Source organism: Magnolia sinica, chromosome 2 (genome assembly GCF_029962835.1).
Source record: "Magnolia sinica isolate HGM2019 chromosome 2, MsV1, whole genome shotgun sequence".
In the NCBI taxonomy this organism is placed as follows: domain Eukaryota; kingdom Viridiplantae; phylum Streptophyta; class Magnoliopsida; order Magnoliales; family Magnoliaceae; genus Magnolia; species Magnolia sinica.
Genome location: NC_080574.1, coordinates 19373166 through 19398136, shown reverse-complemented (window position 1 = coordinate 19398136; position 24971 = coordinate 19373166). Strand labels below are relative to the sequence as shown.

The window sequence follows — 24971 nt, the reverse complement described above, 5'->3', positions numbered from 1 at the left end:
GCAATCAACTACAACTTGCACCGTTGGTTCTCTTAAAAAATAAATAAATAAATAAATAAATAACTGTTGCCAAGCACTGGATATGCTTCTGATCACAGCCTGGTAAGTAAGTGCACCATGGCATGCGTTAGACCTGATTGCTCTGCCATGAGATGATTTTTTTTTCCCCAATTTATTTCCCATATGTTCAATCAATGACTTGTTTAAGTCTGCTTCGGATCACACAGCCTGGAGAGTAAGTGCACCATCGCCTGTGCTAGACAGGATTGTCCTGCCAAGAGAAGATTATTTTTTTTTTCAATTTATTTCCTATGTATTCAATCAATGACCCCCTCAGTCACTATGATCAACCCGATCAATGCAATGGGATGTGTCTATTTATCTCTCTTGACTCAAAATGGGAGCAGATTTGAAAAACGATCTTGTGTCTGGGGTTGGGCCAGGAGGGTCTCTTAACACCTTTTTTCTTCTCATCGGAGTTATTTCACAAAAACTTGCCATGGTAATGAAAACGGGAGGAACAAGCACACTTGGAGAGTGCAGTACAACAGAGTTGTATGCTGCGTTGGGAAAGATGATTCGCTCCCGGAAAAAAATCTATTGATTCTCTCCCAATTGGTCAGATCGTACGATGATTTACTTCACGGGCGAGGTCCCTGGTTCAAGTCCAGGATGGCCCAGCTACACCAGGAAAAAGAATGGATTATGTCTATCAAACCACAGTAATTTAATTTAAAAGAAAAAGAGGCGAGGTCCCTGGTTCAAGTCCAGGATGGCCCAGCTACACCAGGAAAAAGAATGGATTATGTCTATCAAACCACAGTAATTTAATTTAAAAGAAAAAAAGATCCCAACGTCAAAAGCAGCATGGCCACAAACATCACAAAGTCGACATAGACAGTTACATAAGCCTACAAAAACAAGACATTCAAATAAGAAGAGTGAAGATGATGCTACCAAGAAAGAAAGTGCTTCCATGCACATCTTCCAAGTTTGGCACTCATTGCAAGAATAAAGAGCCACATCAAAGCTGATACCACTCCCAGTAGAAACACGAACATGAAACCCCCACCCCCATGGAAAGACGGGTCGCCCGGACATTTCCTTGATGGCTTGCCTCCATAACAACTGGTGCAAGGGAAGTTCCTGGGTTTGCCCTCTGCGGTAACATCTATAGTGCAAACACAAGCGACTGTCACCTCAGCCTTGACATGAATGGAGCTCCCACAACAAGGATTACCGCCCTTAGAATCATCCATTCCAAGAGAAAATGGGTACTCCGCAGCTGCAGCAGGATGAGCAGGGATAGAACCCAGCAGATAAGCCCCTCCATTGGTTAGATGCCCCAATATCGATGACACTTCGTGTTGTTCACCTGAATGCAACAAAAATGATAACAAACTTAAAATGGTGGTGGTTTTTTTTTTCGAGTGTTTCAGAAAAAAAACAGCAGCAAACCTGCACCTCTGCCTTCACCACAAAACAGAGGTCACAGAACAAACCGCATTTGCTGGGTCTACACAGGAACAAGCTAAAAGATTCAGAGACCGTGACACAATCTTTGCAGAATTGCAATCAATATGGAGGAGGGCATACGAGTGCAAAACTGCTAATCCAACAAAAACAAAAAAAAAAAAAAAACAGCCTTTCTTTCATAATGTTTGAGTTTTTTCCTGCTCTCTTTCCCTCACTTGTTTTGTATGCTGGAAACTCGTATATGAATGAATATGCTGATTCTTTGTTTTTAATAGCACTCAGGATTGCAAAATCTACCTCCTAACAACGCTTGTGTAACAGATTCGTTTGCAATTTCTTCTGCAGTCTGAACTGAAGGAGCAGCAGGGCCATGCATGACTGCTTGATGTTCCAAATTGCTGCTAAGATCATCAATCTGATGGCACAAAAAAAAATTATGTTTAAATACAATAAAATTCAAATCAAATGATTACAATATAAACGAAAACAGAACAGCCCTTAAACAAAATGAAGGAAAGATTTGTTTACCCCAGAAGCAGGTGTATCCAGTGGGTTGCTATGAGCAAACAGATCATTCGATTTTCCAAATTCAGAAAAATCATCCTCTATCGGAAACTGAAGATCATTTAACTCCAGATAAGAGCTATCGCCAACATTTAATGGCATTTGATGCAACACATGCTCATCTTCCACGTTGGAAGTGTATAGTTTGTTGATCATATTCAGCTCTGCATGACTTGTGATATCATCTAAACCATTGAAAATCTCATCATTGTTGAGAGGATCTGTCCTTTCAACAGCAACAGTTCCACATGGAATGGATTGGTCCAGTTTCTGCAAGCAAATACAATTAAAAAAAAAAAAAAAAGGTATAAATGCTCCGAGTAATGCTATAGCAAAATATTCTTCTGCCAAAAGAGCCACAAGACTAGGGTGTTACCTCAGCAGTATGACTTCCATGGGAAGCTGAAGCGTCAATGTCCTTGTCAGACAATTTCGACAGCAGCTCATTGACATTAAAATACTCAAGCAAAGAAGGATCCTCCTCGCCAACAACAGGAGACAGTCGAGGATGTGGTTCCATCAATGAATCACACCCTATCCCAGCCTCGGTTGCGCAGTTTGTCATGACCATATTTTGGCCGTCTGCCGAACCAGGTGAAGGAGAACTAGAGCCAGCAAGAGGAAGAGATAACGAAGAATTGTTTGCAGCATCATCATCCCAATCTTCTTCTCTAAATGGTGCTCCATGCTGTTCACCATTTTTCGGGCCTGGTCCACTCTTTTTAAAAATTTTGCAAAGCACAAATGCATCCTGCAAAAAGAAAAGAGAAAAATACACCCAACTCAGTTTGGGAACAAACAAAATTGGTCATGTTGGGGTTTCTTGTACACATGTTTAAAATGGGTTGTGGTTCTAGTACAAGAAGTTTCCTCTATAGCACAAATGGACAGTGGTTCACATTCAAGTAACAAATATGGTTACAAAAAGGAGCATTTAAATGCATATACAAAGCTTCTTTCTGATGTTTGAGATCAACCACAAACAACCTACATTAACACATATATGCATGCACATACATACTCACTACACAATACGCATACATAGTAATGTCCATCCATAACTACATACATACGCACCACACAAACATACATATAAATGCATACATAAAATCAAAAGTGTCGCTTTACGGGTTCATGAGACATCCCTGTATGTGTGTTTCAGCAATTTACATATTTGACCACAACCTGGCAAAATCTGCACCACCACAAATGTACAATAGTTTCAAGCCTTCATTTTGATCAAAATCACTCATTCATTGAAATTTTACCTGTCAGAAGCTAAAAGTAAACCAAGGAAAAATAACAAAATTTGTAGGCAGACAGGAAATAAACGTCATGGTCTATATATTCCTTTTTGGGGAAAAAAAAAAAAATCCTCATCATCGTTCCCTACCGCAAACCTGACAACAATGGATTCCTTAATCTGGGTTTCAGTGGGGATATCAAGTTATATATTCTTCTCAATTTCAATCCTGGTTTTCTTTTTATATATTTAGACTGGAGTATAAACAGGACGGAGTTTTTGTATTTAGACTGGAGTATAACAGGACTGGAGTTTTTGTATTTAGACTGGAGTATAAGCAGGACTTGTTGTTAATGTTGTTGTTGTTGTTGTTGTTGTTTTTATTATAATATTTTGTTTGGCATGTCATATTCATGGTGTGCCGTAAAGGCCGTTACGGGGCCGTAAAGGCCGTTACGTAAAGGTAACGGTAGCAACCGTTACAAGTTATGAGGTCATAACAGCCGTTATGGAAAAAAAGACCTGTAATTGCCGTTAACGGCATGTTACATCCCCTATAAAGGCCATAATAGCCTCGTAATGGTTTGTTACAGAACATATATAGGTTTTTCATACTTTTTAATCAACATTACAGGGTAGATACAGCCGTTATGCCCCGTATCGTAAAGGTAACAATGGTTACAATTACAGAACACCTCATTCATGATCAAAGTAATGGCATAAGTTTGATGGCGTCTGCCAACCGGATGCAATCCCTCTCCTTTATCTAGGCTTGGGATCAGCAATGAGAGCATTGATCCCACATGAGCAATGTAATAGACTATTACATAGGTTGATTACAATCAAGTGTTATTTAATAGTTTGGTACATGCGTTGATTGCAATCAATTAGCCATGCTTAGAGGGAAATTTTATAGGATAGCTATAAACCCGGTGTGCTTTATGGGACAGAATGTTGGGCAGCTAAAGAACAACATGCTCATAGGAGGTGTTGCTGAAATGAGGACATTGAGATGGATGAGTGGCAATACGAGGACGAAATTAGAAATGAATGCACTCAAGGGAACTTAGTAGTAGGACTAATAGCTAATAAAATGAGGGAAAGGATAGACTTAAATGGTTTGGTCATGAGCAACGGAGACCAAGAATTGCGCTGGTTAGAAGGAGCAAGTTGGTACAAGATGAAGACTCTAAAAGGGAAAGGGGAAGGCCTAAAAGGACATCGATGGGTAGCAGGAAAAGACTTGATGACAAATGGTCTAACTGAAAGTCTGGCCCTTGGAGTTGAATGGTGGAACATCATTCATGTAGCCAACCCCAAATAGTTGCAACCAGTGTTCGAAGTATCGATGTCGCTACAAGTTTCACTGGCTGGGGATATCAAAATAATATCGATATTGTCGATAACCGAAAATGCGGGAAATTATTGAAAATTTTTAGCAGAACTTCAGAAGACGCTAAAATACACATATTTCCATATTTAGGAATAAAAAATTACAAAAAGAATGCATACATAATAAGTTTCCATTTAATGAGGGGCTTAAAAGCATGTGTTATCAAAAGAAATTAGTCCAACCATCCCATCTATCCATCCAAACATCCATCAATATTTCATAATATCGACAACACGATATTTCGCCGAGAAACTGTTGACAATTGAGAAGGAGACACAAGAAGGTAGTCTTGATATCACCCATGTTGCGTTAATGTAATATCGTCGGCAATTTGAACATTGCATACAACTATATGCCCATTTTTTTTTTTTATTTTTAAAAAAAGAATTTTTTTTAATAAACAGATTTTTGGCGATATCGATACATTAGCGATATTTTCAAAATATTACACCAGCGATACAAGCAACGCCTAGAATTAACACAATCGAAAATATTGGGGATACATTGGAGATATCGATACATTAGCAATACAAGCAATGCCTGAAATTTACATAGTAAAAAATATTGGTGATACATCGGCGATACTTAGAGATACATTGTCAATAACTGAAACTTCTGATACTACCAGTGTTATCAGTATTGCTGAGCTGGAGATAGAGATAATATCGAGGATACTCCGAACAATTGTTGCGACAAGACTTAGATGATTTTTTTCAAAAGGCAAGAAAACTTGTATTAAGAGGGCCCGCCAGAGAAAAACCTCAGACAGAATAAGACTTAGATAATTATGATGATTTTTTTAATCAACAACAAAACAATATTTTATCAAAACAGCTCAAAAATTACAAAGGGAAAAAAAGACATCCATTTAGGCATGGGTACGGGTCCCCTAAACAAAGAGAGCATGCGTTGATACCTCTCCCAAGGTATCAACATTGTGCAGTTGTTTGAGAATAGTCTACTCACACACACGAACACATGCTGCCACATGAATCATACAATTCATATCATATTGCACACCGCATGATATGAATTGTATGGTCAAACTGCAAATCCACGATTATTGCACACGAATCATATGAATCGTATGATTCCTACCATTAATCGTGTGATTCATGTGTTGCCGCAAATAGGCTCCCCCAAATTAATGAAATTGTTTTTAAACCTTTTTGTCCCTTCTGTTTCTAAAACTTACAAAAAGCCCACCCCTCTTATAATCTACCTTTAATTGACTCTTTTGCAACTGCCTTTATTTGACTCTTTTGCAACTTTTGAGAATAAAAGGAGAGGACTCGGGTTTTAAATATTCAAAAAACCTAAAGCAAAGAACTTCACGTCTTTCTTATTTCTAAACAAAATCGGATGGCGTTTATTCACACATGTTTCTACATTTAAGAGAGAGAGAGAGAGAGAGAGAGAGAGAGAGAGAGAAGGGGTGTGAAAGAATGTATAATATCTTTTTTAGCTTTATTTGATTTTGAAGCCAATTTTTTCAAAAAATCCCTTACACTTTTTTTGTGAGGCATTCTTTTGGATCTTTGGGTTTGGTTGTCAAGATGGCGAAGGTGACAATGGTAATGTAATTACATCGGAGTATTGTTCTAAAATTAAGTTATAACAAAATCCACCTTAGATGTAATTTCCATGGTAAAACATATCGCAAGGACGTGTTCCAAATGAAACATCACCAAACGCAAACAAAGAAAAATGTTGTGGCATGTCCCCCAAGTGACAATGTGGGGGGGAAAGTTTAAGAAGTTGCTGAGTGGCATGGATAAAGAGAAGAAACAAAAGAAAGAAGCAATGTACAACATTGGATGAGTTCTTTATCATACACTTTGGTGAGGGAAAAGATGGCAGAGGTAAACGAATGAAGTCAATGAATGATTTTGTTAGTAGGGAAGGTAGAGGGACAGGAAAGTAATCCACTCCATATCAAATTTTGGAGTAGAACAGAGAAAGCGTTTGTCTTTCAAATTGTAGATTTCTCCATGCAAATGCCATTCCCTAGTAAAAGTCCATTTTTCTTTGCTATGATGGAAGCAATGGCATCTTTCAGACCTTGGTTAAAGCCTTCAAACTATCATGAAGAAATAAATATCTAAAGATGAAAGTGGACAATAAAGAGTGGGCAAAAACGGGGCGTACAATCATATCTAATGGATGGACCAATGGGGTAAATAGGTCAATTACTAAAAAAATTTAATAAATAGTCCTAGTGGTCCGGTTCTTCTAAGATCGATTGATAAATCGGACATCTCCAAGAATGTGAAAATTTTATTTGAACTTCGCAATTCAGTGGTTGAAGAAGTTGAGGATAACGTATTTCAAATGATTACAAACAGTGCATCAGCCTATGTGAGGTCGGTCAAATACTTATGGAAAAAAAGGAAACAGATCACCATGTGGGGCACACTGCACACTGCATTGACTTTATTCTTACCAAAGGAAGGTTGCTGGTCCATGTAGGGACTATGGAAAAAAGCATCTTGCTCAAAAGAAAAGGGTGTTCACAATGTATATTTATAGGCATGTATGGATGTTACATTTAACGAGAAAAGGTACAAACGGTGACCCCATAAGACCTGCCATGACACGCTTCGCCACATGGCTCCTTTAAAAAGTATCCAAGTACGGCAAGTCAAATTAAGATAACTGTTTGCATCAAAGACATGGCAGCAGAGCGCATTTGCGAATAGTCGCAAAGGAAAGAGTCCGTGATATAGTGTTGGCAAATCAAGATTTTTTGTTGTCAATTAAATATTGCTTGAAGACTACAATAGTGAAAGCCTTGATATTAGTCAACTTTGATGAATGGCTTGTCATGGGTTATATGTATGCACATTTAAAGCATTTGGATTAATTCAATAGAAAGCAACGAATAGGGCCAAGGAAACAATTGCAAACAATCTTGGAGATGCAAGGAAAAGATATATGCACATTTGGATGATCATCGAGCGATGGAACATACAACTTTCGTAGGTAAAGGTGTCTTCGGCCGGATACTTTCTAGATTAGAGATTTCAATACAAAGATGACTTTCAAGCATATTTGGAAATTAAGGTCGGATTAAACTGCAAAGTAAGAATGGTGCCAAGTTCAAGTGTGTGAGTCATAATCAATGACCAAATGGACAACTTCTTTTTTATAAAAAAAAAAATGGTACGTTTAGGAGAAAGTGATCAAATTAAATGAAGGCGAAATAGCTAGGTAATTTATATTATTCCATTTGATTATCCAGTAAAAATGCCTACTTTATTTTATTTTGTTCATATTTCTATTTTTTTTCTATATGATCAAAGTAGAAAAATAAAATAAAGAAGAAATGTAAAGATGGGAGAGAAGAAGGAAAGAGAAGAGGAGAGACGGCTAGGGCAAAGGATTGTGTTTTGGTTAGTCAAAAGACACACATATATATATAAAACTTGAAGGATATGTTATAGTGCTCCATATGAGTACATGACAACCATCGCATACGCACAAACAAAATTGCATATATTTCCATACTCTCCCTTAAGCTGGAGCATGTATAACGATCATGCCCAACTTGGAATACATATAAAGAAGATAGTAACTATAAGCATGGATCATTGTTCCTGCTCAAACGCAACATGGCAGGACATAAACTGTCGCTTGAATCTTCGCTTCAAGTACGTGGCCATAACTAAACTCGACAACCATCGAGTCACAAACTTGTCATACACATGCAAATTCTCTCACAAACAAGTGCAACTTGCACAATAAATAAGGGTGCATCACGTGCAACACTCGAAAGAACAAACACAATAGCATGTAAAGACTTGTGTACATCACGTGCAACACGAAGTGAGTGAACTACACTAACAACAAACAATAGGGTGGAGGGACACTCACGCTGCCAACAGGCCTGATAAAGGAATGGAAGATGAACTGAGAAGGAAGGATCCATCATTTCTAAAGAAACTCACATGTGAAGTTGAGTGCACCTTGTGTGTGCAGGATTCTTCTAGGCACGATAAAACCAATCCGAGCAACATGATATTACAACGCAGCCCCATAACATCAAAAAGAAAAGGGAATAAGGAAATTCCAACAAAAGATCCAAAAAAACAAGGGGGTGATGGCACACGCTCCTCACAAAACACTCGAATCTTGACGAAGCTTCGTGAGACTTGTATCTAGTGATTGCTCTTGATAAACCACACCTAACCCTTACAGAAGATCTGCGCAAAAGTCCTTTAGAAAAACAACACAAAATAAAAAACGAAATCTAAACTTTTTCGATTTTTCTTCATTTTTGCTGAAACACAATGAAAAACTTCTCCAAAAAAGTAGAAAAATCTTCATTATTCCTCTAAAATCCAGATCTACCAGATCCCATACTTTCTACACCAAAAAGGCAGTACGGTCGTACACTATTGACATCACCCGTATGTACGGATGACGTAAGCAGTGGGTCCCACTACCGCAAGTTGCAGTCAAGTCCTGGATCGGACGCTCCAATACCAAGTAGAAAAATAAAATAAAGAAGAAATGTAGAGAAGGGAGAGAAGAAGGGGAGAGGAGGAGAGACGGCTAGGGCAAAGGGTTGTGTTCTGGTTAGTCAAAAGACTAACACATACACCCGTATATATATTAACTTGAAGGAAATGTTACAATGCTCCACAATAGTACATGACAACCATACACACGCACACACAAAATTACATACATTTCCACAATCAAAAGTTTATGATAGGAGAGATGTGGAGATCATTTCTCAAAATTGAAAAAGTTGGCAATTTATACATTAAGACTCACAACTGCACAGGTTGTGTGCATAATTGGAACACCTTTGAGCATGTGAAATAATTCTTAGAAAGTTCGATTTTGTGTAATGCATTCATATGAACATAATTATATATTTTTGTTATGTGTTATTGTGTAAATTTGTATTATGGATGCATTCAAAGAAGAAAAAAAATATTGGGAAAAAAAATATTGAATGCTCTTGTTTTCACAAAGTATAATTTGCAACTTGAAGTGCATTATGCAAGGACAGTTAATGCTTGATCCCATTTGTTTCTCAGATATAGAATCCAATGATGACAGGATAACCAAGAAAGAGGACCCTGACCTTCCATAAGACAATGCATGGATAGATATGGTCAAATGTTCTGTGGAAGCTCATTGAAAAAAAAATGGAGTTGTATCTTCACAATCACAGGATAACCAATATGGACATATGGTAGACTTTACACTCAAACACTAAATTTAGATACCTTTCTTTTTTGTAGCATGGTGTAGCCGTGTGTGCTGTGTAGTAATTTGGTTATGTGAAATTGATAAAATCATAAGACAACAATTATCTTGTATTGTAGGTCATAGAAAGTTTCTCATAAGAAGCAAAGAAAGGGCAAAAGAATAGAATGAAGAAAAAAGGTCCAAGCGGAAGATGAATTTGTTTCATCCGATTTTGAAGAAGAAGAAAACAATATGCTTATTAGGATGATAGTGATGATAATGTTGCCACCACCCTCGACGAGAGGGGCATGGCCAAGGTATTCCGTATCGGTATCAGTAGGCGTAACGGTGCCCACCGTTACCTATACGGATACACCCCGTATCGGCCGATACGGGGCCGTAACGGTGCAATTTGTTTTTTTCATCAAAAAATTATGGAAAAATGTCCATTAAATCCGGAATATTCTAAATATTCCAAATATGCATTCATTTATAATTTGGAACATGTTTATGGTGGTGTAACAGTCCACTCTTTGGTGAGAAGTTGTATCGGACTGCCTAATGAATTTATGAACCTAACAACCTAGTATTGGCTATAGATCAAGGTATCCCGAATCGGTTACGTATCGGCCATTACGCAATACAGGGCCGAAACGGGCACCCACCCGATTTTGTCGCTGTAACGGCTGTTACGGGCCTAAAGAGAGAGAAGGAAAAAAAAAAAAAACCATACCTTTTTTTCCTTCTTCTTCTCCTTCTCCTTCTTCTTGGGCTGCGGCTGCGGCTGCAGCTTCGGCTAAAATATTTATAGGTATTGGTGTATTACATACCTTGGGACTTGTGTACATTTTATTTCAACAAACAATCTAGGGGCTTTTATGTCCAATTATATAATTCATATATCTAACAAATTAATATAATTTTTCCCAATAAATCTTAAGAAAAAATTTGAAATTATATTCAAGTAAATAGTGTTGTCGAGTTAGAGCTCATTTGGTGGACCATTTGATGCCCCAAATCAACGTTAAATTCATGCAACACATAAATCAAGGTGGGCCGCATGCACTAAAACAATGCAAGTGCACAGTGGGCATTCAATCCTATTGTGTGGTCCACTTGAGATCTGGATCTGCTACATTTTAGGGACCATGCCTTGAAATGATCAGGAAAAACTGATGGGTGGCATGGATACATAATACAACACATAAATCAAGGTGGACCGCATGCACTAAAACAATGCAAGTGCACGGCGGGCATTCAATCCTATTGTGTGGTCCACTTGAGATCTGGATCTGCTTCATTTTAGGGACCATGTCTTGAAATGATCAGGAAAAACTGATGGGTGGCGTGGATATATAATACAACACACAAATCAAGGTGGGTCACATGCACTAAAACAATGCAAGTGCACGGTAGGCATTCAATCCTACTATGCGGTCCACTTGAGATTTGGATCTGCTTCATTTTAGGGACCATACCTTGAAATGATCAAGAAAAACTGATGGGTGGCATGGATATATAATACAATACATAAATCAAGGTGGGCCGCATGCACTAAAACAGTGCAAGTGCACTAAGCGGCGTGCGCCGCAGACCACTTAAACAAATAAGGAAAAAGAAATGAGAGGGAAAAAGAAAAAATGAGAGGGAAAAAGAAAAAATGAGAGGGAAAGAAAGGGAAAATGAGAGAAGAAGAAAACGAGAGGGAAAGAAAGGAAAAACGAGAGGGGCAACTGCAGCAAGGCTGCAGCCGCAGAAGAAAAAGGAGGAGAAAATGAGAGGGGCAGCTGCAGCAGGGCCGCAGCCACAGCCGCAGCCCGAGAAGGAGGACGAGGAGGAGGAGAAGAAAGAGGAGAAGAAGGAAAGAAAGAAAGGAAAAAAAAAAAGTACGTTTTTTTTTCCTTTTTCTTTTTCATTTTTTCATCTTTTCTTATTTTCTTTAGGCCCGTAACAGTCGTTACGGTACCGTAACGGCCGTTACGGGCACAAAAAAGAGGGGGTGGCCATTACGACCCCATAAGGCGTAACGGTCACGGCCGTTACCGTTATGTATCGGCTGTTACGGCCGAAACGTAACCATTTTCGAACACCCTGGGCATAGTGGATGCATGAAGAATAGAGGAGGGGATACTTTTTTTTTGGCTTTTTTTTTTAAATAATACTAAAAATGCATATAAATGTGCATGAGTGGAATGAATCTTATTATAAGTGACTGACACAAATATCCCCACCACACAGGTTCTCAATTCATAACTGACCATGATATGTTACTTTTCTTGGTGCATATTGATGGAAAATGGAGCATTTTCTTAGTTCTTCTGAATTCATTTACATTTTCTTAGTTCTTCTGAATTCATTTATAATTGTTCAGATTTTTCCATTTCATTTAAGAAAATTGAAATAACCTTATGACCTATAATATGAGTTGCAACTCGATATGATTCAAACCTTATTATTATTTTGTGATATGATAACAACTATGAAGACAAAATACAATGCTGTCATGAAACCGTTTTCACCATAGTCATGGTGCAAATGGTTGAAATAAGCCCCATGTGGCACGTGCATGACATCCAACCCATGCATCAATTGCACCCCACCATGACGATGGAACGCCCCAAAAATCAACCAAATCCAATGGTCAGTTGACCCCACCACTTGAACTCATACGTTTTTTGAAATTTTTCGTTGTATTGCATGGTTTGGCCCACCCCATGGTCAAATTAGCCTGATTTTTTGTGTTACACCTGTTGGATGGGCTGGATGTCATGCACACACCATTGGGGCCCATTTTCAACCATTTACACCATAAGTATGGTGCAAACATTTTCACAATAGCACATGGGGCATTGAGAATGTCATGTGGTGTATGCACATGTGCACACATGGGGCATATTTTCACAATAGCATTTCTCATACAAACATACATGTGCATTCATGTCTGCTTGCATTTTTTATTTTTTTTTAAGAGTAAAAGGATTATAGTAAAGAAACCTGACGCAGGACAGCCCTAATTATGATGCATGCTCATTGAGATAATTAAACAGCGGAAATAAAAGGAATAAATGATTTAAAATTCTAACAGTAATCATCATAACTGAGAAAATCATAAAGGAAATATGCAATGGAGCGGGCCATCACTACAACCATGGAGTATGGAATTCAATTACTACTTAGGTTGGATCCGGCGAGGGATGAGACCTCCCGATCTTGCATGGTCACACCCAATCGATCAATGAAGATCACTAGTCCGAAGAACCAAGAAGTTTCTCGGATTAGGGATTTGAGAATTTGGGGATTTAGGGTTTAGATCGGTTCTCAAGATTTTGATCGAAGAAGAATTAGCCAAAACTGAAAAATATAAGGAAGAAAGTTATTACCTTGAGGAAGTTAGAGGGGCACAAGAAGAAATTAGAAGAAGAAGATCAAGGGAAGAGAAGAAGCACCATTAGAGAGAAGAGAGGAAGGAGGCAACCAAAGGGTTTGCTTTTCATTAATCAATAGTTAAAATTCGTGTTTAGGGCTTTAGCCCACTTAAATAAGCCAATAAAGACGTAAAATTACTAAAATACCCCTAGAATAAGCAAATAAAGACATAAAATTACTAAAAGACCCCTAACTAAGTCAAAAACACGCAAATAACATAAGTATGGAAAAGTTTGGGCCCTCGGTCTTCTTTCTCCAATCTTCCTTCACATGTGTCTTCCCTAAGTGGGGTCTTCTATATGTCCAATCACATGTGAAAGGTCTTCAGCTCCTCAATAGTCGCCTATCCACAAGGACGGCACTTGTGGTTGGCGCTTTCTTCGTTGGTACACCTTGAATGCACTTGTGTCCGCATCAATTCCCCTCGGGTGAGAAAAACTCGACTCCGACGAGTTGAAACTTTTATAGCGCTCGAGTAGATCTGGATCAATACCCTGCAATGCGTCGCCCGACAGCCACGTAGATTCAGACGATGGTTTGTTCTTCCACTTGACAAGATACCTTTGGAAACCCCCATCTCTCGTGGATACTATCTCGTCATCCAAGATTTCCTCAATTGCTTCTTTATGGGTAATGAGTGGAGGAGGGGGTGGAAGGGGTTGAGTAACAAACTCAGAAAAAGGTCATGAAAGGGACGATGTATCAACAATGGGAGTATGGGCACGGACTAGATCTTCCACATTAAAAGTTGGATTAATGCTCATTTCAGATGGAAGGTCAACCCGATACGCGTTGAACCCAACCTTTTGTAATATCTTGAATGGTCCAGCACTACGCGCTTGTAATTTCTTTGCAGATCCTTGAGAGAATCGCTCTGGCCTTATTCGCACCATTACAGTCTCCTTCTTGAAATTCTTGCACTCTACAATGAGAATCAGCTGAAACTTTATAATCATCATTGCTCTTATTTAACCGCTGTCTAATATGTGTATGCAAATCATGAATATGGCGTGCGAATGCATCGGCTGACTCAGAAGACCTTTGGGTAACAGACATAGGTAAGAGATCTATGGGCATTCTAGGTTTATAACCACTTACAATTTCAAAAGGACTCAACCCTGTAGATCTATTAACTTACAATTGATGCGGAAGTTCAGCAGTTGGTAAAATTAGGTCTCAAGTCTTAACATGTTCACCCACTAGACAACGTAGAAGATTTCCAAGGCTACGGTTTACCACTTCAGTTTGACCATCTGTTTGTGGGTGGTAAGCAGTAGAAAATTGCAAACGAGTTCCCATAATGTGCCACAGTGTCTTCCAAAAATAACTAGTAAATCGAACATCACGATCAGACACTATGGTTTTAGGTAACCCATGGAGACGCACCACACCATCAAAAAAGATACGAGCAACATGAGACGCATCTGACGTCTTCGAACATGGGAGGAAATGCGCCATTTTAGAAAAACGGTCCACAACGACAAAAACAGAATCGTGCTTTTTTATAGTCTTGGGAAGCCCGAGCACGAAGTCCATACTAATGTCCTGCCACGGAGCATGTGGCACTGGCAATGGCGTGTACAGCCCTGTATTTTGCTTTCTTTGCTTTGCCAGCTGACATGTTCGACACTGCCCTAAAACTTTGGCTACGTCTCGCTTGAGGCTTGGCCAATAGAAACGATCTTCCACGAGGGCAATGGTCTTATCACGACCAAAATGGCCAGCTATCCCTCCTGAATGAAGCTCCCAGATAAGGAATTCACGAAGGGACATACGGGGAATACAAAGTCTGTCTCCCTTGAAAAGAAAGCCATCTTTAAGAACATATTCGCCCATAATATGCTGGTCACTAGAGAGCGACACGTAAGTACCCCCAAAATCAGGACATACGGGGTATTCATCTTTCAGTTGCTCAAATCCGACTACCTCTACACTCAAGGAGTTGAGCAACGCCACTCTCCTACTAAGGGCATCCGCTGGTTTGTTTTCAACCCCGGCCTTGTGTTTCAAAACAAACGAATATTCCTGAAGAAACGCTACCCACTTGGCATGCCTTGGGTTGAGTTTCTTTTGAGAATGCAAATATCTCAAAGCCTCATGGTCAGAAAACAAAACGAATTCTTGCGGTAGGAGGTAGTGTCGCCAATGCCTCAGGGATTGCACTACCGCATAAAATTCTTTGTCGTAAGTGGAGTATTTTTGTTTTGCCTCATTCAGTTTTTCACTGAAATAGGCCACTGGGTGTCCTTCTTGACTCAACACTCCACCTATACCGACACCAGACGCATCGCACGCTACTACAAAGACCGTAGAAAAGTCAGGTAGACGCATGACAGGAGCTTCCACCATCTTGCCCTTAATTTCTTTAAAAGCCTTGACGGCGGCTTTAGACCACACGAACTCTCCCTTTTTCATGCACTCGGTAATGGGAGCCATGATCGTGCTAAAACCCCTAATGAACCGACGATAAAAAGTTGCTAGGCCGTGAAAACTTCGCACCTCATGAATGTTCCTTGGTTCTGGCCACTCAACTATGGCCTTGACTTTTTCAGGGTCTGCTCGCATCCCTTCAGATGACACTATAAATCCTAAGAACACAACTTGGCTAGACATGAATGCACATTTCTTAAGATTAACGTACAACTTTTCCTTCCTAAGGACACTACAGACCTTCTTTAAATGTTCAAGGTGTGATTCCTTAGTGGTACTATAAATAAGAATATCGTCAAAGTACACCACTAGGAATTTTTCCATGAATGGCCTCAAAGCTTGTGTCATCACCCGCATGAAAGTACTGGGTGCGTTAGTCAAGCCGAAGGGCATGACCAACCACTCATACAGCCCATCTTTCGTCTTAAACGCCGTCTTCCACTCATCTCCTGGGCGTATACGGATTTGGTGATATCCACTCTTGAGGTCTATCTTAGAGAATATAGTGGACCTGGCCAACATGTCAAGCATATCATCAAGTCTAGGTATAGGGAACCTATACTTGACAGTAATTTTGTTTATGGCACGGCTGTCCACACACATGCGCCACGTGCCGTCTTTCTTTGGCGTCAACAATGCAGGCACGGCACACGGGCTCATACTCTCTTGGATGAAACCCTTTTGCAGAAGCTCATCAACTTGCTTCTTCAACTCTGTATGCACTGCAGGGTTCATCCTATAGTGAGGAAGGTTCGGTAGAGTAGACCCTGGGACAAGATCAATGGCATGTTGTATGTCCCTCATAAGTGGCAACTTATTTGGTAAGTCTTCAGGAAATACATCATTGTATTCCTTCAGGACCGAGGTCACCTCACGGGGCAACTCTGATGGAACCTCAGGTGTAATTTCTCTAGCCATAAGGGCATACACCATAGAATCCTCCTTAGCCTCTTTTTCAAACTCTCTTGCGCTGATTATATGTAAAGACTTAGGTTTGGATTTTTTCATTTCTCTAGGCTCACTTGCCTTCTCATCCTTCTTCTTCCCTAGTGTATTCTCAGGTGGCATGGGATTAAGTTTGATCTTTTTACCATTATACATAAAAGTACACGCATTCGAACGGCCAAAGATCGTGACATCATTATCGAATAGCCACGGTCTACCTAGGATAACATGTCCCACATCCATAGGTAAAACATCACACCACAGTGACTCTTTGTGTGACCCAAACTCAATGGGGACTAGACATTGCAGGGTGACAGGTAGGGATGTCTTGTCAACCCAAGAAACTTTATACGGGTCTGGATGAGGTGTGGATTTCAGTTTTAAGCGATCTAAGGTGCTAGTGGAAATCACATTCTGACAACTTCCACTGTCCACTATCACCTTACAATTCTTTTCACCACACTTGGCAATAGTGTAGAAGATAGTGCTTCGACGCCAGTCAGCACTACTTCTAGACTGAGCTAACACACGCCTGACTACTGCAAGCGTTGCTTCTCCATCCACTTCTTCTTCATCAGTAAGTCCTCCTTCAGGGTGATACTCTTCAACTTCATAATCACCCTGGTCATCTCCACCCTCGTGGGACTCACCTATAACTAAGGCTCTCCCACGGCTCTTCGTAGGACACTGATTAGACATGTGGCCAAGGTTGCCACACTCATAGCACCTCACTTGACTCATGTTACTAGGACCGGCACCCAGAACCCCTTTGCCCTTGTCCTCCCTAGGCCTAGGCGGAATGGTCGCCTGTGCCCTAGGTTGATTACCAATATTAGGTTTAGTTCCTTGGGAACTAGATCTAGCATTGGAGTCTCGGGACTCAAAACGACGAACGACAGGAACCTTCAGATATTGCTCTAACTCCTGCACGACTTGATATGCTTCATCTAAGTCCGTTAAGGGCCGAGTAATAAGCTCGCGCTGAAGATTCACACAAAGGCCCGTCTTGAAACGCGAGAGCGTTACTAGAGGGTCTTCTCGGATATCACATCGCATCACATACTCTTCAAATTTAGCGATATAGTCAGCGGCAGGCATTGACCCTTGGCGTAAGGATTGTCATTGGTCAAGGAGCTTCTGACGGTATAAGAGAGGAAGGTACTTCTTTAACTTCTCTTTCATCTCATACCAATGTGTGATAGGGGCTCTACCAACTCTCTCTATCCTACGCTCGGTGTTAGTCCAGAGAGCTTGGCTTGACCCACAAGCTTCATCTTAGCAAACCGCATTTGACGGTTTTCTGACATGCCATACCATTCAAAGTAGTGGTCCATGTCAACAACCCAGTCAAGGAACGCCTTGGGATCCAAGCGTCCATCAAAACTCGGGGCCTCAACTCTCACACTCTTCATCGCACGCTCATCTGGATCATAACGGTCTTGATGACCACATGTGGCTCGTGCCTCTCGCACCACACCACGACCGTTACCACGATCTCTATCCTTACTACCACCACGTGTGGCAGCACGTTCTTCAATGATTCTTTCCACTTGGGAGTGCGCATCTTCCCCTACAGCGGGGTTTTCCTTTTGGGACGCCTCTAGTTGCTCCACCTTAGTCATGGTAGTGGTAATTTGATTCTCAAGGCGGGCAAACTCACGCCTTTGACCCGCTTCTAGGGCGGTTATCTTTTGTATCAATTGAGCAAGTTGCTCAGATAACTGCTCGTTATTCATGGTAGGTTGAAGTCCGAAACCTCTACCTCTTCTCGTGGGCATACAATGAAGACTTGAACCAAACTCTACCTAACTAGACTGCTAGGTGTTATGACTTTCAAGATGAATGCGATGAATGCAAAACTACTATGAACTGACACAATTAAGTTGAAACAGGAAACAACTCAAATCTGAAAATTTTCCAGATTAGGAACTTTTTAAAATTGGAAAGTTTCTAAAATTGAAAACTTTCTAAACCTGGAACTTTCCTAAGTTAAACCTAAAAATCGAAACCCTAATTTGATAACTCGATCTAGACAAAAACCATGCAAGCCTAGGCTTTGATACCAAATTTGACGCAGGACAGCCTTAATTATGATGCATGCTCATTGAGATAATTAAACAGCGGAAATAAAAGGAATAAATGATTTAAAATTCTAACAGTAATCATCATAACTGAGAAAATCATAAAGGAAACATGCAATGGAGCGGGCCATCACTACAACCATGGAGTATGGAATTCAATTACTACTTAGGTTGGATCCGGCGAGGGATGAGACCTCCCGATCTTGCATGGTCACACCCAATCGATCAATGAAGATCACCAGTCCGAAGAACCAAGAAGTTTCTCGGATTAGGGATTTGAGAATTTGGGGATTTAAGGTTTAGATCGGTTCTCAAGATTTTGATCGAAGAAGAATTAGCCAAAACTGAAAAATAGAAGGAAGAAAGTTATTACCTTGAGGAAGTTAGAGGGGCACAAGAAGAAATTAGAAGAAGAAGATCAAGGGGAGAGAAGAAGCACCATTAGAGAGAAGAGAGGAAGGAGGCAACCAAAGGGTTTGCTTTTCATTAATCAATAGTTAAAATTCGTGTTTAGGGCTTTAGCCCACTTAAATAAACCAATAAAGACGTAAAATTACTAAAATACCCCTAGAATAAGCAAATAAAGACATAAAATTACTAAAAGACCCCTAACTAAGTCAAAAACACGCAAATAAAATAAGTATGGGAAAGTTTGGGGCCTCGGTCTTCTTTCTCCAATCTTCCTTCACATGTGTCTTCCCTAAGTGGGGTCTTCTATATGTCCAATCACATGTGAAAGGTCTTCAGCTCCTCAATAGTTGCCTATCCACAAGGACGGCACTTGTGGTTGGCGCTTTCTTCGTTGGTACACCTTGAATGCACTTGTGTCCGCATCAAAACCGCTAGCAATTGCTAAGCAGGAAAAGAAACAATAAACAGCCCACAAGCGGACGGAACACAAAAACCCCACAATGCTTTCACAACTCAGTCCAATCGAACAACAAATGAGATATCCCCACCATCACTGCTTGAATAGACTGCAAATGATTACAAAAACGGCGCCAATTTCTCTCTCCCCATATAGACTACCAGATTGCTGGCAACGTCAACTGCCATTTCACCGTAAAATGCTTCCCCCTGCCCCTTCCATGCCAAGCCCAAAGAAGATCCCAAGCTGACTTAGGCATCACCCAATCGACTCCGAACACCGCCATAAAGTGACACCACACTTCGCTGGCAAATGGGCAAAGATGAATAAATGATCCACAGATTCTGTGTCTTGGTTGCACATACAACACATGTTCAGGATCAGCAAGGACCTCTTCTGAAGATTGTCAATTGTGAGGACCCTATTCCTGCCCACAGCCCACCAGCCACGTGAATGCCGCTACTTTGGGTGGCGCACCATAAAACCAAAAATGGAAAACATGCTGTGCCTGAGCCTCTTCAACCTCAGGAGCAATCATCTTGTGAAATTAAAAAGGAATGTCTCTGTGTGTTCATTGAAAAGTGATGAAATTTACTAAAGATGTGTTTGCTCATTGAGAAATGACAAAACTTAAAAAAAAGGAGTGCATCAAGAAAGCAGAACTGGATGAACACCTATCAATAAAGTGAAAAATGATAGCAATGCAAGAAAAATTATAACCGTGTTAAAGAGGGTATTGATACTGTATCAAGGATTCATTTCCCGGTTTTCTTGATGTTTTGCTTTTTCTCCTTCTTCTGAGTGTGTGCACTCGTTTTCTCACATGCCACACGCATGCAAGTGCATGCACTCTAATGGCCTTTGAAGTCTAGAAAGAGAAAACTGATTTTCAAATGGATGGTATGTAGATCCAAAAATGTCTGAAACAAACCACCAATACCTAAGATTGCAGTTTTCAAGCCATTAACAAGAACCAGATGTCACCTGCGGGATGCCAGCATCAACCAGCTCCTGGTCATCAAGCCTGTACTCGTGCATTACCCAGTCAGTTCTATCTCCTCGAGGTACCCTACCTACATGGAAAACCAGAGTTTTCTTCATCCCTACAGTCTGGGAATTATGACAGACAGGTCTGTCCCTCCCAGTGGTTTTCCAGTACCCTCTTTCAGTGGAACGATTCGCCCTCTGCCCATTTGCATATTTCCTATCTCGAGCGCAAAAGAAAAACCACTCGAGATCTTTGCTTTGCAAGCAAGATTTTTCTGCACCCAAAAAGGGGGAAATTTTTATAAGAATAAGATACATGAGAAAAATAAGCACAAGATGCAACAAACATGAGTGGAAGAGTAACCTTAGTAGAAATATTCTAGCAGAATCTTTCTTAAAAGAAGAAGAAGAAGAAGAAAAAGAAAGAAAGGATCCACAAGTTATCAGAAACATGTGACACTTCAATTCCCACTAAAGAGAAATTATCACATTTGACTACAGGTGTCACCTTTAAATTAAAAATAAAAAATAAATTAATTAATTAATCTGTCAAGGATTCCTTTTTTTTTATCTAAGAGATAAAATCCTTAGGTATCCCATACAACTAGTTGTAGGTGATCATTCTACACTAAATTACCAGCAAAAATACCCTGATACTATCAGAACGATTTGCCCTTTTCAGAAACTACATTTTGTTGATGGGGAAAAAATCATTATTAAAAACCCAAATAACCAAGGAACATGCAAGCATCTCCAATTGTTAACAATGAATAATCATTGAACCTACCAGTAAAAGCTAGAAAGATGTAGAGAGATTGAGAGAGATACCTGGAAGATCCCAAGGAGAAAATTTGTACAATTCAATTTCTGAAATGGCTTCGAAACAAAGTGGCTTTCCGACTACCTTCCTTTTCAGGTAGTACCTAACTAGCTCAACATCAGTTGGATGAAAACGGAAACCAGGTGGGAGGAATGTTCTCGCCATATCTAAAATATCTCTTTATTGTCGTCCTTTAAATAGTGAAATATTTTTGCTCTAACAAAAATCAAATCCCTGCTGTACTTAACACCGAATATAATATCTTATGGATCTACATAACCATCACAGCAGCAGCAAGCCCAGAGCAATAGCAAAATCTCAACAGAAGTCTCCCACAAGCCAATCAAAATCTATTAAGTCCAGTGCCGGAATAGGCGAGGACACCACAAGCGGTCACGATACATAAGATCAAAGTCACTGCGAACGAGGCATGAATGTCCGTCACTGAGATTAACAGACATTTGACGCGCAAGCAAATCCCTGTATTCCACACCTTAAGAGAGTCAGAAGTGAGAAGCCCTCGAGAAGAAATTATTCATCACTTGGCATGAACCAGCCAGCATTCCATGCAAGCAGGGCTCCCCTTCAAGTGATCCAGACAGCTCATCTGGTGGGTCCCATCATGGAAAGATGACGCTTTAAAAAATGGAGAATCCAATCCTTCCAATTGTTCCACATCCATATGGATGGTTTAAACTACATGTGGCTAATGGTCCATGTTCAGCATAAACAATAAATCCACCAATATGACAGCTGGGAATATCCGTTGGAAGGGAATTTTGGTCATTCATCCATCCACAGTAAGGCCCACCAGATGAACAGTCTGGATTACAGAAATGCTGGATAGGACCAGAGCATAAAACCATTGTGACAAACATAGCTGAGATTTTGACAATCTTGTGATGTTGTCGGCAGAATTTTAAACGATATTATCATGATAATATTGTGCGATTTTCAAGATCACAGCAGCCTTTAATTTTTGCAATTTTATTGTGAAAATATTGTGATTTCGACAGGGAAAAAAATATTTGGAGGTTAGAATCATGCAGTTTTATATATATATATATATATATATATATATATATATATATATATATATATATATATATATATATACACACACACACACACCGAAACGCTCACCTGCGAACCAGTTCGTACCTATTACATACAAACTTTTTTGAGAACCCATCATACGTGATGTGGATCCAAAATCTGAACCGTTCATGTGAAGCAGCACCTTGTGAAACCCCCCAGGACCAAGTTTTACTTTGATCTAGAACTTTTATGGGCCATGAAAAATTAAAACAGTTTCCTCCCTTGATTTGCATTTATCTTTGCTATGGCCCACCAGAATTTTAGATCAGGGTGAAAATTTCTCACGTGAGGGTTCATGGGATTCCACATCACATGGACCGTTCAGATTAGACACCCATGACACGTGTGCAAAGGTGCGCACGTGCGTAGGTGCGCAGGGGAGCATGACTCTATATATATATATATATATTATTTTAAAATTTTTCAAAACATTTTATTTTTAAATAACATCAAAATCTGAACGAACTTCTGAGAGGGCCGAGAAATTGATATGCGTAGAATCCCACCCCGCAAATGACTAAACTCAAACCCTAAAAATGAAATTTAAAAAAAACAGTACAAAGAACCCGTATCTTGCTTGCTAACCTCAGAACCGGTCACCTAAATGGCCTAATAAATCCCTTAAAACATCACAACTTCCGAAAATACCCCATAAATCACAAGATAAATCGAAAATATTGTTTCAAAGATGGAAAATAGAGAGAGAGATGAAAGAAAAGGGTAAATAATATTCAGTGAGATTTCAAGGATTACAGTAGACAAAACAAAAGGGGAAAAATGGGAAAGAGTTCAAGGGAAGGAATCGGTCTTTTAAAACCCTAGAAAATCCAAATTCGGGGAAACGTTAGAATCACAGAATAAATAGATCGGATATTCTGAGATGCAGGTACGTAAAGAAATTATGATGGAAGAGAGGAGAGAGAGATTTTGAAGCTTACCTGAACGACGAGGGGAAAAAATAAACAGCGGGGGAGAAAGGGAAGGAGACGAGAGCTATGGAGAAACCCTCGTCGATGAAGAGAAAGGAAGAGCTGAAATGGAAAAGGGTTTTTTATAGGGTAAAATAATTGGACAGAACGAGTGAGAGGCCCGGGGCTGTTTGTTTCGCGCTAGTTCCTTGAACGAAGCTTCCCTCGCACTCTTCCTCTTCTCATTGGTTGTTGGATTGAAACTATAAAAATCTTCGAACGTTCACAGCTAAATCCTCTGCATTGCCTGTTTGCGTAAGCAAGAAAAACACCCAAGTTCGTGAGGCCCTACCATGTTTTATAGGATCCACTCCGTTTATCAGGTTCTATCGTTGGTATTAGAGGGAAACGGATTGGCTACTCCCCATGATGTATGTGTTTCATCCACGCCGTCCATCTATTTTTATAGATCACTTTATGTTATGTGATAAAAAATAAGGTATATCCCAATCTCAAGTGGACCACATTACAGGAAATAGTGTTGAATGAATGTCAATCTTTAAAAACTTTTTGGGAGCCATAAAAGTTTTGGATCAAGCCTATCTTTGTTTTTTCCCTTCATCTGGGTATGTATGACCTAATCAACAGATTAGATGTAAAATAAACAGGACATAGGAGGATTTTAATGGTGGATATCCAATCACTATTGTTTTCCTGTGGTGTGGTCCACTGACATTTGTGTCCCTCTCACTTTTAAGGACAAACCCTAAAATGATATGTAAAAATGGATGAACGGAATGGATGAAACACATACATCATGGTGGGGCCCACAGACACCACCAGCTACGGGGCTGGTGGCAGAGGGAGTAGCCAATCCGTTTCCGTGTGGAACGAGTTAAGGTGGAAGAATAGGGATGGGTTGCCAGCCATAGGTTTATTTGTTTGGGACCACTGTAGTTTTTTTTTGTTAGCTTGTTAGTACACCCACTGTTAGATCACATTTCACTGTTAGCCACCTCCACTGGAATCGATGCCAGGACCTCAATGTTGAAACGAGGTATCTTTCACTCGGTCTACCACTTGAGCCATGGATCTGGGTGTGACCACCGTAGTTCGTATCTTTCATCAAACCCGTAAATCGGGCGTAAATAGGATGATCAGGAAATAAAAAAAGAAAGACTGATACAAAACTCAGCCGGGCCACGCCGCCGCGCTTTGAGGTTTTGAGATAAATTTTACTTTGTTCCGATTGGTGTGGCCTCCATGAGTTTTTAATTGAGATTATCTGTTTAGCTTAAGGTCCAAATGACTTTTTTCACCTGATGGACGGATTGGATTCTACATTTACATAATTTTGGGCCCCACATGGCTTGGTTAGTTTACGCCCTGCGTAAAACACGTGCTGGATACTATTCCGGTCCGCGCCTACTGGAAACTGCGGGAATGAGTTCGTCTTGCGGCTTTGTCTCCGTCGCTACTTGCGACTTAGAATCCAGCGTCTGTCGGCGAGTACTGGGGCCCACATGCTGG

At 40.1% G+C, this 24971-nt stretch overlaps 1 protein-coding gene across 1 annotated transcript; it reads right to left on the bottom strand.

Annotated features, from left to right (window-relative positions):
* Positions 1–803: 803 nt before the first annotated feature.
* Positions 804–23697, bottom strand: LOC131236528 (NAC domain-containing protein 82-like). The gene is made up of 7 exons (XM_058233765.1): positions 23472–23697; positions 21444–21915; positions 20613–20890; positions 2417–2791; positions 2005–2310; positions 1774–1891; positions 804–1375 (listed from the first exon to the last, which is right to left on the bottom strand). The coding sequence occupies exons 2-7, from the start codon at positions 21598–21600 to the stop codon at positions 954–956; spliced, it is 1656 nt and encodes a 551-aa protein (XP_058089748.1). The 5' UTR covers positions 21601–21915; positions 23472–23697; the 3' UTR covers positions 804–953.
* Between the last annotated feature and the right edge of the window lie 1274 nt (positions 23698–24971).